The sequence below is a fragment of the Echeneis naucrates genome, chromosome 21, assembly GCF_900963305.1.
Source record: "Echeneis naucrates chromosome 21, fEcheNa1.1, whole genome shotgun sequence".
Classification (NCBI taxonomy): Eukaryota; Metazoa; Chordata; class Actinopteri; order Carangiformes; family Echeneidae; genus Echeneis; species Echeneis naucrates.
Window position 1 is genome coordinate 13,507,641 of NC_042531.1, and position 17,483 is coordinate 13,525,123.

General features: G+C 40.2%; 1 protein-coding gene across 4 annotated transcripts; it reads right to left on the reverse strand.

Annotated features, from left to right (window-relative positions):
* Position 1: 1 nt before the first annotated feature.
* On the reverse strand, positions 2 to 15,890 carry slc12a8 (solute carrier family 12 member 8). 4 transcript variants are annotated; one of them, XM_029530079.1, is made up of 15 exons: positions 15,783 to 15,890; positions 14,957 to 15,097; positions 14,700 to 14,837; positions 13,305 to 13,496; positions 12,940 to 13,171; positions 7,753 to 7,866; positions 7,420 to 7,507; positions 6,852 to 6,939; positions 5,670 to 5,816; positions 2,881 to 3,535; positions 2,690 to 2,781; positions 2,456 to 2,573; positions 1,711 to 1,771; positions 1,316 to 1,463; positions 2 to 71 (listed from the first exon to the last, which is right to left on the reverse strand). In XM_029530079.1, exons 2-15 carry the CDS (start codon positions 15,089 to 15,091, stop codon positions 63 to 65), a joined length of 2,217 nt encoding a protein of 738 aa, XP_029385939.1. In that variant the 5' UTR covers positions 15,092 to 15,097; positions 15,783 to 15,890; the 3' UTR covers positions 2 to 62. The 4 variants fall into 4 exon arrangements, with proteins under 4 accessions (XP_029385939.1, XP_029385938.1, XP_029385940.1 ...); XM_029530078.1 differs by lacking the exon at positions 2 to 71 and adding an exon at positions 193 to 990 and having other exon boundaries at positions 14,700 to 14,834; XM_029530077.1 differs by lacking the exon at positions 2 to 71 and adding an exon at positions 194 to 990.
* Positions 15,891 to 17,483: the final 1,593 nt, after the last annotated feature.

Below are 17,483 nucleotides of genomic sequence, written 5' to 3' on the forward strand. Positions count from 1 at the left end.
TCAGCGGGCGTCACACCAGAAGTTCCATAAACTGTTCGGATTCACGGCAATTATATTACCATTCATCTTTTCTGTAAAAAACAAAACAAAACAAAACAAAACAAAACTAGAAAAGCTGGTGGTTGTGAGCAAAAAGGTGCAGAAACAGCTCCAATGCTGAAGACTGCCCTCCAACCATCTTCTCAGTCTATGATCAATCTAGATAAGGAACAAGTTTGTTGTGATGCTGATAAGTGCAAATAAAATGCTGAGAGGAAGTGGTTTTCACCGCTTTGCTGTTGACTTGCAGGAGCAATGAGTTTAAAGCACAGGGTAAACCCAGTTCAGCCGGAGCAGCATGACCTCACAGTGAGAAGGGGTGTGTAGTGCTAAAATATATTTGGACACGTTTCCTAAAACAAGTTCAATATCATTTCCGTGTCATCCATTTCCTTCTTGAAACTAAATGCTATTAACTTATTTGCTATCACGTCATTACTCAGTAAAAGTTTTTTCTTAAAAAGTGCTGTTCAACAAAAAGATGCGAACTGTGATTTATTCTGTTTCTCTGGGAGACTGGATTGAACAGTTTAGTCACATTTGGTTAGAGTTAAAGTAACTTCAAGATTATTTTCATTACACCCTGAAAACCCTTTTTAGGATTCTCATTATGTGGACCCGCCCTCCCAAAAAAATAAACAAATAAAAAATAAAATAAAATAAAGAGCCATGTTGACAATAAATTTCGGACTATCAAAAGTTTTAAGCATTAAGTTTGTAATTTTACTGAGATACTTTTCAATTATTGAGTCTGCAAAAGACCTACCTCTCCTCTGAAATTTTATAAAGCAAAGCAAAATAAGAGCCTTGCGGAATGAATGATTATCTGCAGACATGCAGAAAGAAGTGAGTGTGCATATTTTAATGAAACCTTTGATTCTCATGTACGCTGGGTATTTATGCTGTATGAGCACCATGTGGAGGCTGGACGGGGCCCAGGATTGGGGTAACCTGTCAGTGGAGAGTTTCAGATATTGTGATATGTCAGCCAATTCTAAAGCCATAAAGTATATAAGTTCCGTCTACTTTGTGGAAGCCAACCAACTCCAGCTACATTCAATCTTCTCTCTCTCTCTGTGTCATCCTCTCACACAAACATGCACACTTACGCAACTCTACAAAACGTTCAGATTTAGTTTCTGTTAAAGCGAGTATGTGTGTATGTGGCCCACAGGGCAGCATTGGACACAATTTGAGGCAAAAACTGCATTTTCAGGTTGTCAGGTATAACATGTGTCTGAGGTTTTTAATTCAGTCAGTGGACCGGTCGCTGTACCATCTTGTCTGTAGTGATGAATGAGGACTGGTGGCAGCGGTGGCGAGAGGCAAAGTCAGCGTTTTCCTCTGTCAGCTGCCTGGTCTTCAGCCCAACTCCGGACAGGGAGGGTGTCACTATAATCTGATCCTGGGCAGCTCCTTTCCCCCTAAAGAACCATAGATTTTGAGTAAAGATTTGAAATTACTATAGGACACCATATAGCAGAAAAAAAAACAGACTATATTTCTTATGTTGATGACTTTGTCAATCAATATCCAACAGACGATGAGAGTTACTCTAGTATAAGTCCGAGCTTTGACATAATCAGTATAGATGTTCTATTTATCCAACACTCACTGACTCTTAATCTGATTCCTCACTGACGATTTAGCAGTGTGATAACCATACATTACCTGAAAATGCTTTTCAATGTTGATTTGAGCCACGTGAAAAAGCTGAACCGAGCTGCAATACCTGCAAATACATGAAATGCTGATTCCATGACCCTGAGAAAAACAAGCTCTTATATTAAATACAAGCCACAGACAAAATAGTGAACGAAAAGCTCAGAAAGTCATTGACCACCTGTGGAACAGGTGTTCAACACTTGCAGCTCTCATGCTCAGACTTGTAATGAGTAAGCCAGTTAGGACATGCTGTAATGTGGTGAGATTAGTCCAGATACAGCGAGACCCATCCAGCTATTCTAGAAATCCTGAACCACAACAGCTGCCAGACTGCCAGGCAAAAAAAGGTCTGAGTGCTTTACCAGGTCACACAACACTGCATTAAAGCTATAAAAAGTTAAACTAATGTATGTAACTACATTGCAAACTGAACAATCATATCACACTAGACAATAGACGGATTAGGTAAATATCAAACAGAAAATGAAACTCAGACCTATCAACTTAACAGCGATAAACTATTAGCTTACCAACGGCCTTGTGAGACTCTATTTACAACCTGCTACTGTCACAGATTTAACGGGGGGGTTAAGCTTTTTTTTTTTAATCTACAAAATGAACAAAGTGACCAATGTCTCCTCAGACGTCATCAAACAAAAGCTAATTCCAGCAGCTGGAACAAAAGTATAAAAAGCACTGACCATGATTTATTCGGGTTAACTGATCACTGAAAATGAAGTAAAGTAATCACCTATAGGTAGACCAGGACTTGTTCTCCCAATGTAGAAGAGGAGCAGCAAGGCGACAACTATGTTTGCCAAAGCATAAACCCACTGGATTACAAACATGATCAGTATGGAGGTCAAGGCCTGGGAAAAAAAAAAAAAAAACAACAATCATATTATCCATTAAGTTGTCATAGTACCTGAAAATATTCCATGAGAACAAATTAAAAAAAAGATATAACATGTGATGTGTAACCTACCCCAACTAGAGCAATCCAGTGGTTGCAGAACTTTGCATAGATTGAATCCTGTATGGGTTTGATTTCAAAGCTCTGTTGCTTAACCTCAGCACCTGAAAAATAAGAATAATGCATTTTCTGGACATGAAAACAGATATAATTATGATATTTTCTTCTGTGCTGTCTAGTGTTTCAGGGGCAAAGCATCTCACTTGTGCTGTGCTTGTGAAGGTTGACAAATGAATCAGGTTCAACATGACATATTTTTGTAAAGCATTTGACTTGTGACTCTTCTTCAGCCCTTTGTTCCTCACTTCCACACTTCATCTCAGCTTCTTCGTATGGTGGAGCTGAACTTATCTCCTGTGCTCTTTCTTCTGAAGACATATTGCTGTTCAAGTCCAAACAAAAGCTATCCATCAGCTGCTCTTTTGCAGTGGCCTTTCTGCTCTTGCCTTGGCTACTCGGCTCTTGCAGAGAGATGGTCTTCTCAGTGTCAAAACCTGAGACAGGTGGAAAGATCTGATCCATGTCCTTGGCAAACTCCAATAAAGTGCCTTTAGACTGCGGACTTTTGCCTCCACTGCCATAGTTTGGCAGAGAAGCTTCAATAAGTGGCGTAGAGCTCTGCCTGTTGGACCTGAATGTGTTTGTTTTGGCCAGTACGAGAGTGTCCCTTTTCTCTTTATTCTGCAGCTGGAGGGTCATGACCACGCTGAAGTAGGAGTAGTCGATGAAACTATAGGTGAGCATGAAGTTGATGGTGACGATGGGAGCTAGTACATTGACCTGGCCGATGAAGATGAAGGCCATGGTCAGCAGGCTGGTCAGACAGATTGCAGCCACAGGAGTCCTGTTTGGGCCAATCTATGGGAGATGGAGAGGGCACCATAGTGTGGTCAGTGACAGGTACACTTCACAAGTGTAAATTACACCTGCCTCTTGGACTCCAGTCAGCAGCGTTAAGCTGCAAGAAACATTCCTCAGACTGAGATTGATTTCACACACATTCAAACTGTAATCTTTATCTCTAATAAAACTCTATAAGTTATGACCCTTGGGGAAACAGAGAAACCGAGAGCTCTTAAATGTCTAAAGTAAAAGTTAAGTTAAATAAATCCAACTGAATTTTTGAACTGTATCTGGAGATAATTTACTTCTTTTCTATGACGCAGCAATAAGACATTTACTTGCATATTAAGTATGTTACAGAGTTACTTGGGTCTTCCAAGCACAAAATTAAATCTATCACTAACCTCATAATTTGGACTCTATAACCATTTAAATCAATTCACAAAATATTCTCATGACTTCATCTGTCAGTCAGGAGCCATGCTAAGCTAATCTAACACTGGACATTTGCAAGGCCCATGACAAAGACAGTCCGACTATTGTCTCCGTTCTTGGTACACTTAGTCTTAATTAAATGTGTTTGCATTGCAATAAAGAGTAAAATGGTTTAAAGTTTGACTTTATGAGGGTTGCCCGTCCAGTATACATTCCAGGGAGACAAAGTCTTCACATTTTGTTACAACACTGGTTCTAACAGTCAGGAGGACAAAAACAATGCTCCGACAATAATCCCTGGCTCAAAATGGAAACATTGTTTTAACATGTGGTTAAATAACTAGTTTGCTTTCACTTCCCAGGTCTGATCACAAAGTTTGAGGAGCCTTGCTGTGTGCCTGGCAGGCCTCCAGAGCACACAGCAGAGCTGGGCCCTGCCCGCCGCCCTTCCTGCATTTGTTCTGATGCTTTGATTTGGGCCAAGATGTCTAGGGCCTCATTCCAGCCCACTGAGAGAGGTCAGACACCGCTGTCATCCAGGGCAGTCTGAGGAAAACTGGGGTGGATGGGGTTAGCACGTCAAAGTGGCAGTGTGTGTATGTGTGTTTATGTGAGTGTGTAGCAGAAGTAGGTAGTCATTCAGTCAGTCACTTCTATGTAAAAGGTTCACACTCCATTTTTAGTCATTCATGTCACTGCTTCTGTTGCGTCTATACATTCTCTTGGCCCACTTGTTATGTTGAACTACTGACAACCTCAACTTTAATACAAGTTCAATTCCTAAGGATTTTTTATTAAGATAAAACCATGAGTTCCTTCATGCTCATGGTAGTTTTAAGAGTCACAGAATAATAACATTTGTTTTAGCTCAATAATTGAAAGAAAAAAAAATGTGATCAAGTTGAACTTCCTCCCTAAATCAGGAGAGAAATCGCTATCTGGACTCTCTCAGACTCTCTTGTTCTAAAATAAACTTCCTTCAGCCAGGCTGTTAATCAGTCCAACCAGCTCCATCAATCACATGTATATGGTTATACAGAGCGGCAAATGGTCTTCTGAATCAGGTTGAAGAATACCAATCCTTCTGAAACTCAGCAAAAGATATGGAAGACGGGTAGCTGTTGGGATTTAAACCTGAGTCCCCTTTAAGACTTCTGTCCATAAAAATTGATCCTTGATGCAATATGATTTAAGTTTAAGAACCAGCCACTGGGAGGAATTTGAGTTGAAGTGGTGCCAAATATTTCTTTTTTTTAGAAAGAAAGAGGAGCTTAACCTCACTGACTCAATAAACTGAGCTAAACTGCGAAAATGTCACTAAGATATGTGCACAAAAACACGTTAAAATGGCATCCATAAATTCACCAGGGGCAGTGGGACAAATTTTATTTCTCTCTAAACATAAAATAAAATTAGTTTAAAAGTTATTTGATGACCGCTGTATCCCAATGCATTGCAGGTTATTCCTGTCTCTGGCATACATAGAGGAGACAGACTTTTGTGTCTATGGCAATAAAACTGAGAAAGAATTTTTGTTTTGTTTTCAAAAGGCCCTGCTTACTGTCATTATCACCTCACTGTTGCATAAACAAATACACAATAAATAATGTCCATTTACATTGTTGTAACTCTAGTTAATATTTTTCAGCTTGCTCTCAATCTAAGTCCAGACATTCTTCGCTTCATGGATCCAACCAACCGTCCATCCACTCACCCCTCTTCCCAGAAAGGCCAGAGATGGAATGACCCTCTCTTGGGCGATGCACTGGAGAATCCTGGGTGCTCCATACAGGCCGCCCATGCAGGAAGCCAGCGAGGAGATGTAGAGGCCCAGCAGAAAGAGGAAACCCACCAAGGAGACCTGAAGGAAGAAGGAAAACAAACAGAGGGTGGAAGAGGATAGGGTGGGGTTGTGCGCTCACGACAGCTACACCCAGTTCAGTTCCGCAACAGTCAGCTCCTTATGAAAACAATGAGAGCTAACCAGTGATGGAGAAGTCAGACTAAAAATTTGTCAATGATTGGCTAAGCAAAAGTGAATGTTTTATTGTGAATGCGAGTTTCAACTCAAATCAATTTTGGATTGATTTGAGACGAGTATGTTGCTAACACTGTCTCTCTCTCTCACTCATTTTCTGCTGCTTATCCATAAGGGTCGTGGGGGGGCCAACACATGAAACATACATACAGAGACAACTTAGAGTCACCCGTTAACCTAAAATGATATGTTTGGACGGTGGGAGGAAACCGGAGTACCTGGAGGAAACCTACACAGGCACAGGGAGAACATGCAAACCGCACACAGAAAGGCCCCAGGCCTGGGAATCGAACCCATGACTTGTTGTGAGGCAACAGCGCTATGCCGCTGTGCTGCCCATGTTGCTAACACTTTTGATATTAATAGATTTCTGAAAACCTAGCAACAAACTAACAAATGAGGAGGTAGGACAGAAGCTGATGAGATTCATCCAATTCTGAAATGAGAAATCTGAATCCATTACTACTGCTGGATGTGACTGAGACTTAATGCTCCATCCTCATTCTTAATCCCATGTCTGCAAATCACGTACTTTAGATGTTCGTCTGAATTTTATTTTATGTTCTATGAAGTGTGCAATTAAGTATTTTTATCGCTAGCTGCTACAGCTACTAAGAGGCAGAGCAAAGACAAAAATACACAGACAAACATTACAGATATGTGAGAACTGCTCTTCATGCACTTGAACCACAAAAAATGCTAAGGGTGCTACGCCTTAACCATTTTAAAAAGTACACACTGTCTGTGTGACCTGGACTAACCACACCACATCAACAAAGTAAACCATTGTTGGGAATCCCCCTCCCTCAACCCTTCTCACCCTCACAGGGTAGGATGGAAACAGAAAAAAACTTTTACCTTTTCTGCTATCAGAAAGTCATAGCGCAGAGCTTCTCTAGTACAGATGGCGCCCAGGAGGAAGACAAAGACCAGATACAGGAACCACCTGTGGGTCACCAGCAGTACGCCGCACAAAATTACAACTGTTCCTTTCTCACTATTAATAGGAGAAATTGTGTCATCGCAACTCAATAAGATACTAATAGAGCCATAATGGGAATGTGGGGTTGTTTGTACTCTCCAGTAGGAATGGAAAAGTTTGCATTTTAATAAGCCGCCACGAAGTGATCTGAGGGCATGACTAATGTAAAATTTAAACATTTGGAAAGTGCTTCTTTGGATGAATCATATCTTAAAAGCAGAAAAATCATGTTGTCACATTTGAAAAATGTCTGTTTACTGATGTATGGGATAACAGAAAACTGTGCAATGTTTTGTGATCCAGACTTCCATATAATAATTTCTCACTGTGCAACGACAGGCCAGTCTGTTACGAACTGTTATGAAGTATTTCATTGAGGTGTGATTATATTTTACAATACACTTGTGTATGTGTGATAGTGCTGTGTTTGGAGTATTGTCATACGAGGTGAAGACAGCTGCCAGTGTTCCCACAGGGATGTTGTGTTCAGGCCGCTGAAGATCTGAGCTCATGTTGAAGCCTGCCATTACCCCTACACACACACACACACACACACACACACACACACACACACACACATAGGAAAGCCACAAGAATGCACACAACATAAAGTCAAGTTACATTAAGTACGATGCAAAATGTATTTTTATCTTCCACATGTGGCTGCAAGAAATACAAGAAGTGTTCATATTTGGGTGTGCTATTCTGAACTAAACATTAAGTTGTACATTTTCCATGCAGTATAATAATAAAAGTAAATGATGGGTCTCATCTTACCTGTAGCAGCAGGGAAGAAGACACCAAATACTGTGAAGAAGGTTTCTCCTGAGCTGTAGTCTGGCTTTGTGTTGCTGCTGAGCAGCTCTGCTGAATAACCAATGAATCCATGCTCTACAGAAGCCAATACCACACAAAGAAACCAGGAATGAACTTTATGTCAACATTACCAACATGAATTATATATAAAACGGTCATAATGAAATACATGTCAGTGTTTGGGGAAAAAAATTAAGCCTCCAACTCTAAAAATTCAAGCTCCATCTGGTAGCTGTTCTGAAGCTTTACATAAAAACACACAATTGCCATTTACAGAAGGAGATTATCCCATTGCGTTTGTCAAATTACATTCTGCTACAGTTTCATTGAAGTTTCTGAATACACATAAAATGACTATTCTCTTAAGATGTTTTAATTTTCTTTGAATTTCATCATCTTTGGTCCTAGCAGAGTTTAGTTTTTGCACTGTATGTCTGTGAAAGTTTGAGACAAGGTAGAAAGAACACAATAGAAGACAACAACAACTGTACAACTGAACAACTGTAAAATGCACACTAATATTAATGTACGGGATCTCACTAACTATGCAAGCTCATGTTGGGTATAATGTATATGTCAATCAAATGCATATCAATGCATTTTTAAAATGTGCAGACTAAAGACAGATTTGTTGAGTCTAGCTCAGTTTGCTGAATGTCTGAGTGGTTATTGTTGTCTAGTGATGGCGGCCATTTAAAACTGAACAGTCTGAAGGTCCCACCTATGTTAGAACACTGGACATTTCCCCCTTGGTTATCTTGCAATGGGAAAGAATGTGTTCTGTCAGATTAATGACATGTTTATCCAAAAGGAAGTCACCACCCCTTTCAGAAGCTCAGCAGCTTCCAAGTTCGAGAGAAAGAATGAGAGAGAGGAGAGAGAGAGAGAGAGAGAGAGGGAAAGAGAGAGAGAGGAGAGAGAGAGAGAGAGAGAGAGGGAAAGAGAGAGAGAGGGAGAGAGAGAGAGAGGGAGAGAGCGTGCTCATTTTTTCTTTTGTTGTAGACAAAAACCAAAATCAAAAGGACTGGAAATAAAAGTTATTCCAAGTGCTCATATTCTCCAGGATAGGAATTTAAGGCTGTAAAACCTGACATAAAATGGGATGATATGCCCAAAATCTTGCCCACCCTCTGACCTAGTGAGGCCACCCTTTGTTCAAACATCCAGAATCTAAAAAATCCAGTGCAGTCAGTCCATGTCTGCACCATGGCCTCCCCACCCAAATTACAACATCAAACTCCAACATCCAACCGTGCCTAATTCTCAGAGTATTCAGTTGAGGGCGTTCACATATTTAGAAGGAGAACTGTTACTATGAAAACAAATTCAGTGTTTACTGCCAGCGTTTTCAAACAATGGACAAAATCTTGTAGAAGGTCTTCATTTTCTCTATAAACCAACAACCCCAATATGTGACTCCTACATGGTTACATAAGTTGCTGTTGCCGCCAATATTATATATTGCACACAAAAATGCTGCTTTATAATAATTTGCTCCACAAACTCAAAAAAAAAAAGAAAAAAAGAATGAATTGGATAACACTGATGGTGAATCTTAACCAGTGCCCTACTGGAGCACCAGCAGGTAGAAAATTAGATTTTTTTGCCAACATTGGGATTCATGCTAATGTTAGCATTTAGTACAAAAGCACATATCCTGACAGAGCTGTCAACCCACCATTCATGTCTTTGTAAAAAAAATCACCTATTGTACACGCTGTCCAGCTCTTTAGACACATAATAGATGTTTTACGGCATTCAAATTGTATGCTTTCTTTGATTTGTACAGTGCAATGTGGTTTGAGAAGATCTTATGTCACTCTGCAAAATGACTGCCCGATAGGCCTGTCAAAAGCTTAGAGACGAAGCTGCGGTGAGGAAATTGCCATCAGCATGTATACCTAAGTGTAAACGTAAAGGGTCCTTTCTCAGCTCAGCATTCCTCTGATGCAGACTGGAATGTGTAGTCAGATTACATGTGGCTTCTTTCTCTGTCCGCCTGACCTCTTCCTCTCCCATACGGACCAGTACAAACTGCGGTGCACGGAGAACAGGGCAGGCTGTGATGTTACAGAGCTGGAGGCATGTCCCACTGGGATGACTGAAAGCTATATATTATATCAGGATCACAGAGTGAAGTGCGCTGGTCTCTGGGGTAGCAGCAGAACTCAGATCAGAGTTCCAGCTTGCTTTCTTTGTCATTTTCCAAAAATGTGGGTGAGTCTGGTTAACACCCTTAGCCCCAGAACCAAGGAGCACATTATGGCTTCCTCTTCCACGGGGAATGGGCTTCAAGTAAGAGGAGAGGAAATTGTGTGCTTGGTTGTATTTTATCCAACAACCACTATCAAAAAGGTTTGCAGTTGAATTGTTTGGTTGCAGGGGACAGTTTGGTGGCAGTAATAATGGCCAGACTAAATGTTTCACAACACTAGAAATGAAATCCATGGAAATTCAATCTCCTTCTGATCCCCACTGGGGACACTGGAAACTGTCAATTCAAACGCCACCTGTTCTAGAGGAAGGACTTGTCATGATAAATCACTTTACAGCTCATCATGGTTGGGGAAATGAGTAGGCACAGGTCGATCTACAAGGGAGACTTCATCCACCTACATCAAAACACACTTAAATCCTCCTGCTAACTACTGATGTTCAGATGGTTCCTTTCATGATGAATAGCATCGTATCGGAGGTAGACATTTAGCGGTGTAGAGGATATTTTTTATGGAATAACTATGACAATGATAGAAGAATGAAGCCTACAGAAATACAGGCAGTTTTTCATTTAATTTGTTTCATGATATAATTGATGGATTGAAGGAAACCAAAAGCCATGCCTTGCCAAAGCCATGTTTGTAGTATCGTAGTGAATATTCTTTACATTTTTGTTGTTGGGAATCAAAAGTCACCACACTAATCGCTGAAAGCTGGATAATGCAAATAAAATAAACAAACAAAAACACAGCAATATAAGATTACACCACATTAACATAAAAACTGGACCCCAAACCAATAGTAAAACAGCTAATAGTTGCCAAATGAGCTCTAAGTCCCATCCTTTCAGATTGTCAAGGGGATGATGTCCAGCTCTGTTTTAAAGTGAAAATATTAAATATTCACCAGACTTAGACTTATCATTTAGGTTTTAATATTATACACCACTTGGCAGACAAGTGTTGGTGATGTTGGTGATATACATGCTGTCCCACGCCTAACACGGTAATCTCTTTACTGACTGTGCACAGGGGAAATGTTATCAAACCATGAACACATCATTTTGGCAGTGGCTCTTTTTCCTTTAGGATGTGCCTTCACATACAGAGAACATGCAAGCCAATCTGAGTTGTTTCAGCTCGGGGACCTGCTGGTCCAATGCCAACCATGAGGTCACCACTAAACACACAGCAGCTCTTAATTGGAAAAACCTGGAGAAGCCATTATGACTGGTTGTTCCACAGTTATATAAAAAAAGAAGTAGAGGCTGGAGGGGGAGGAGCAGTCCAGGTTGGGGTTATGGGATGAGAGCCTTGATTTAGTGGCACAGGAGTAGTGGAGTTACACACATTGTAAAACATTTTACCAGAAATCAGTTTTTATGTATGTATGAAATCTTATGCACTAAATGATAAGGGATTTGTTTTTTTTCTGCTTTTAATGTTTCTTACTGTCCAGTGAGTGCTCTTGTGTCAGAAATGTGCTTTTCACACAAAGAGTGGCTTCACTTCTGGAACACTTGGACAGGACGCTGATAATAAGTGAGAACAGGAAATGTGGGGTAGGACTTCCTGAAAGCCAGCAAAAGAATACAAGCCACTCAAAAAGGCAACATTTCCTCACCACAAAAAGAAAAAGAGAGAAAAAAAAAATCATCTCAACAAACACACTTTCAGTCTGAGTCTTGCTTTAAACCACAACAGCAGAAATACAGCACTTTACCCAATTTTCTATTCGCTGAGATGAAAGAAAGTTTTCACTGAAGAAAAAAAAAAAATGACATCGACAGCCTAACACATGACAAAAATGGATTAAATAGGAAGCAAACAGTCGCAAATGAAGTGCACTGCAGGAATCTAGTGGAGCACAAGACTGACTAAATTAAAGCAGTACTACAGCTACATCTACTGGTCACAGTCTCTACTCTTGGCAACAAGCCAGTTCAGTGGTTCTGAAATTTTTACTACCGTCCTGGAAGAAGGTCACATTGCAGAACTGACTACTTGTCACCTCTTAATCAAGAATTTATTTCCCGTTTTTGGGAAAACAAACTTATGTTTCTACTCACACATTTATCATGAGTTACTAATGTGTCAACTCTAACTTTGTCCAAAACTTAGACAACGTAGAAAACTTGGGGCGAAACCAACATGTACTATGTACTGCTTTTGCATATGTTGGATTTTTACTTACGTTTCCTACTATTCAGTTAATCCCTTTCAAAACTTCATGTGCAATTCAATATTTTTACCATCTGAAAAAAATCCTACTAACTTGAATGCCTTGATAATCTCACAGTGGTTTTTTTTTTGTTATCATTTCCTGAGGTATCAGACTACCAAACCAGGAAAGCACCAGTGCAACTAAGGACATTAATGAGGGCTGTCTCACTGGGCAGAAATTTACCTCATGAATCTCTTCAACAGTTACCCTGGTTGCTACAGCAGGCTAACATTACCTTCTCTATCCTGCTATGCCACGGCAGAACAATGTTACTTCCACAGCCAGATAAGGAGAACTCTGCCACACACACATAATATTCATTAGGTAATATAAAGCAGGGCTGGAAGCAGAACCATTATAATACCAGACCACAGAAGCGTGACAGGAACAAACAGGACTATATTTGCTTAGCCTAACCTTTAACTACAGTGTTTTACTATCTTTTAGTCCCTGGTGTTATGATTTTTACATTTATTTTATGGTATTCTCAAAGGTTTTGCTTTTGGCTCAATTGATGAAAGCATGATCACTTTAACAGGTTTTAGCATCACTATTAAATCTACCACTGAATAATTTGGGGATTTATTTGCCTACAAAATACCCATAAACTAATTAACTGATACAGCTGGATGGATTGAAAAACTTCCTACAACTCCAGTTATGTTCTCCTGTGACTCTTACTGTCTATAGTCATCACGCAAGACATACCTGGGTCAAGGTGTGTGAAAGTGCCAATGACAAAGTCCAGTGTGGAGATGGCCAGCACAGCCAGCAGTAGCAGCTGAAGTCTGACAATCCATTTGACTCCAGCCAGGTTGATTCCAAGTAGGGCCAGTAGCACCGCTGCTGACATGCCACGCACTGCCCACTGAGTCTGCAGGCCCAGCAGCTCCGCAACCGACTCAGAAAATCCTGTGATATACATGGCTCCAGCCACACTCTTCAGAGTTGGGGGCAGTATGAATCAAGGGAGAATGTGGGCAGATATTGATGAAAATGTGGATCTAGCTAAAAGATTTATTAGTTGTGTTAAAAAACAAAATATATTAATATCAGCTTTCTAAAATACTCACCTGTCCAAACACGTACAGAAGGCCCACTGTGCCCGCGACCCTGCCACCAAGGACAGTGGAGATCATGGAGTAGATTCCTCCACTCCCAATGCCACAGTGCTCACACACTCCGATCCCCGACATCACCGTGACCAAAGCAACCAACACAACCAAGGAGACCAGGAGCATCCCCAGCAGCACACCTGTGTTGCCCTGAATGATGTCAGACAAAATGAACGAATACAATCACGCAGGTTTGTGTTACATGTAAATCTGCAGCCTGTTGGCTCGCTATGTTGCTATTAGCCTCTTAGACTGGGATTTTTTTCCTCTTTTTTTTGCATTGATTTTGAAAGTTGAATTGCTGTTAGTCTGCATGCAAACAACGATTTCTTCATTCATATCTTAAAATAAGGCCCAACACACAAGATCTAGCTCATGCTTGTGTGGTGAAACTATAATTCAACTACATTTAAAACTTACAATGCTCTCTGGGAGACCTGTGAAATAAAAATTGATTTTATTAGTCTTCTATTTGCTGCTTTAAAATAATGTTGCCAGAAGGGAACTGCCCAATTTTCACTTCCTCATACTTGACATGTAGCATACATTTTAAAGAAAACTAACAATGATTCCTGGCAGCTTAAAAGGCTATTCTGGCCATCAGGAATCACAATGACCTCACTTTGATGTCCAAGGACCTTCGTAATGGATGATGTTTACTTCACCCTTCACCTCATTTCATGTTAGTGCCTTCAGTTATCCACAAAAAAGTAAGATAAACTAGGGAAAGGACAACATCCTGAACTTCTACTAAAGTCAGTGCCACCAACTATTTACAGTATTTACAGTTCCAGTGTTTTCCTCTGCACAACAATAATTTAATAATAATAATACTTATACATTATCCATCAAGCTAAACCTCCAAACAGATGCTGCAATTAGGACCGCAGAGTCTTTGTAGCTGTGCCCCCATGATGACACATGCACATTACAGGATTTTGGGTCCAGTGACAGAATGACACATGGTTAATGATGGTTGTGGCTAAAAATAAATATCTGAAGCTACCGCAGAGCTGAACAAAGATGGGAGAAAGCCCACGCCATTACCAAACATAATGGATGGATGAATGAATGCATTTAAGGAAGTTTACAAGTGAAAAATGCAAAAGCATGCAGCTCTTTCTGTTCCACCCATTGCTCTTCAGTTATCCATGCAAATGGTAAATATTAATTATTTAGGTATCCAAGTCAGGGGGAAAAAAACAAAACAAATATGAACATGCTCCATTATTAGTTGAATTTTAACACAGCAATCTTTTCACACACGTATGTCAAATTTCTCTCAAAGCGAAGATGGCGAGCTGTTTTTTGATTTATCTAAACACAATACAGTAAAACACGGTGTCAACCCACCACAAGGTATCCGGTACGCAGGAATAAAACCACACCGAATATGTTGATCATGCAGGTGGTGAAGACTCCATCCCAGGTGCCGAACAGTACAGGCTCCCATAAAAACAGCTTAATCCTCCACCAAGGCTGGGTGGACTGCTGGAAGCCGTGAACACAGAGACACTGTCACACCACTGAAGGATTAAAGCAGCAGCATCAGAGTGATATCACAGCGATCATATCATATTCCAAACACCTTCACTGTGAACTGTTCTTACCTGAGCATCTTCATGAAACAAATCATGGATGTGTGTGTCTGTGTTTGGATCAGGGACTCCCCTCTCAACCAGCCCTGTCCTGTCTCCTTCCTGGTCACATGTGTGGACTGTCCAACATAATGGTGGGCTCTCCATTGTAAGCTGCAGGTGTACAGAAGGTGACTTTCAGATGTGGAATGACAGTGATAGGAGTGACATTTCCTGTGTGGGGGAAGTTGGCTGAGTGAGTGTTGGTGTTGGTCAAACGTGATCCCGCCTATCCGGGTGTTCCACCCGGACACAACAGGGTGTGTTCCTGACTCTACACAGCCGTCAGTGATGTGTGCAGGACATTTTTACACTTCACACAATACATCAGCCTAGCAATACAACACATGGCACAAATAGCATGAAAAACCCTACAACTACTGTTTACATCTCACCACAGCTTTGTGTTTTGTTTTGTTTTTGTTTTTTTTTTGGTTTTTTTTTTTGGGGGGGGGGGGGGGTGCCATTTCCTGACAGTATAACTTCTCTCTGGTGCAGCTGTCTTCGGCTGTCCTCACCGAGGGTTCCTCAACTCAGCAGGCCGGTTTTTAACGCAGTCCGGGCCGAACCTCATTGACAAAAGCGCCGCTTTAAAGTTTCCTCGTGGCAACAGCACAAAATACGATGCCAAACAATCTAATTTTCATTCAACTTCTTCTAAATTGAACTCTAAATAAAACGGGAACTCAATTAACTGAGTACATTTTAAACAGCCTGCCCGTTTTGACGAATTATTTAGCACACAAGCAGGTCACAACCTCAACGGACGGACGTCTGAATGTCTCAACGAGCTGCTTACCTGTCAATCAGTCCATGCTGTCACAGAGAAACACACAACTAGGCGATAACTGCAGTCAGGGGGAGCAGCTCCTGTTGCTGTGCATTACCTTCAGGGTGTGTGTGTGTGTGTGTGTTTGTGTGTCTGCACTAGGATCCAGTGTTAGTCTTGGCAAGCTGTGGGGGTTGACTAATAATTAAAGCGCCACTCCACTCCTTATCTTTTTATTGGTGGCATTTTTTCCCAAGAACACGCTCCGGGAAAATGTTTTAGCCCGGAAGGATATTTAAAGGTCTGAGAAAGGAGGACTGCTTCTTATTTCTGCCAGTGAACTATATTTTACGTATAATTGCAGGAAGTGATGGAGGGAGTGACTTCATGACACATTTTGGGAGTTTGTGGATTTAACTGATTTTATCTGTGTTCAGAAACGTTCAAACACAAGTTTGTTATTGGTGGACAGACTGATTGTGGTTTTTGCCCTGAACACCCTGTGTAGTTGTTAGAATTAGCTGATTATTAGATTTTTAGTAATGTATGACTTTCTGAGTTATGTAAGTGGACCGTCACAAAATGTCCTGTTGTGCCCTGAAAGCACTTTTAACTCTGGTCAACTTAAAAAAAAAAAAAATACAGTCACACATTTTCATCAGCTGTTTGGTCACAGTGCACAACAGCTGGAACCTGCAGTTGAAAGGCTCTGTCATTTCCAAAACAATTCAAGGTCAAATACTGTGAATAATTTTATTTATAAGGACATGACACAACAATCAAAACAACAATTTAATCTGATTGTTTACAAATCATAATATATTGCAAAAAATCTAATCATATGGGTTACTTGACTGAAATTAATTGATCACAATTAAAGCTGCACATAAAAGAAGTTCACGTGACCCAACAAGTTAGAGACCATGCCAATGAACCTTACTGTCTGACTTAAGACCAACCCCCACTTTAAAGAAGTGAGGCCTCCTCATCAGGTCCATTAAAAGTGTGAAGATGCCGCTTATAATTCACACTTAAGAGACTTCCCATCTGTATTGGAAACATCTTGACACAAACGACTTGTACAGAGATAAATGAGGGTAGCAATAATGACTGCATATGATATACTGTACATATCAGTGCCTTAGATGACGTTTCAAAAATAGTTCTTATCAAAAAATTCATAATTCAGATCTTTTTACACAAACAAATGCTTTTTTTTTCTTGCTTATACAAGGACACTTATGGTCGAGTTACTGACAATAGTTAATTAAAATGAAAAAATACCATAGTACTGTTCATATAATTAATGAATCGGCATCATCAGTTTTGCATCTTAAAATTGTGTAACTGAATTCGAAACTCTGCATGAAAAGCATGGGATAATATTTAGCATCCCATGCTATATTTTATTGTTGGGTGGTGTCATTACAGGTGTATACAGTAAAACCTCCATTATAATGCACAATCAACTGCATTAATTTATCAAAAAAAAAAAAAAAACAAGAAAAAAACCAAACTTAAATCAGCTACTGAACTGTAGAAAAGTGTCAATTTACAGTGACAATATATTCTATTTATGCAAACCTCAGATAACCCTATATTTTCAGTGAGTGAAAAGGCTTCATTGTTGGAAAACTAATAAATGTAAGTGCCTTAAACTGACAAAACGAGTCTCTTGCACAAGCCTTGTCTCTCTATTGACACAAAGATCTAACAGTACTTCTCAGAACA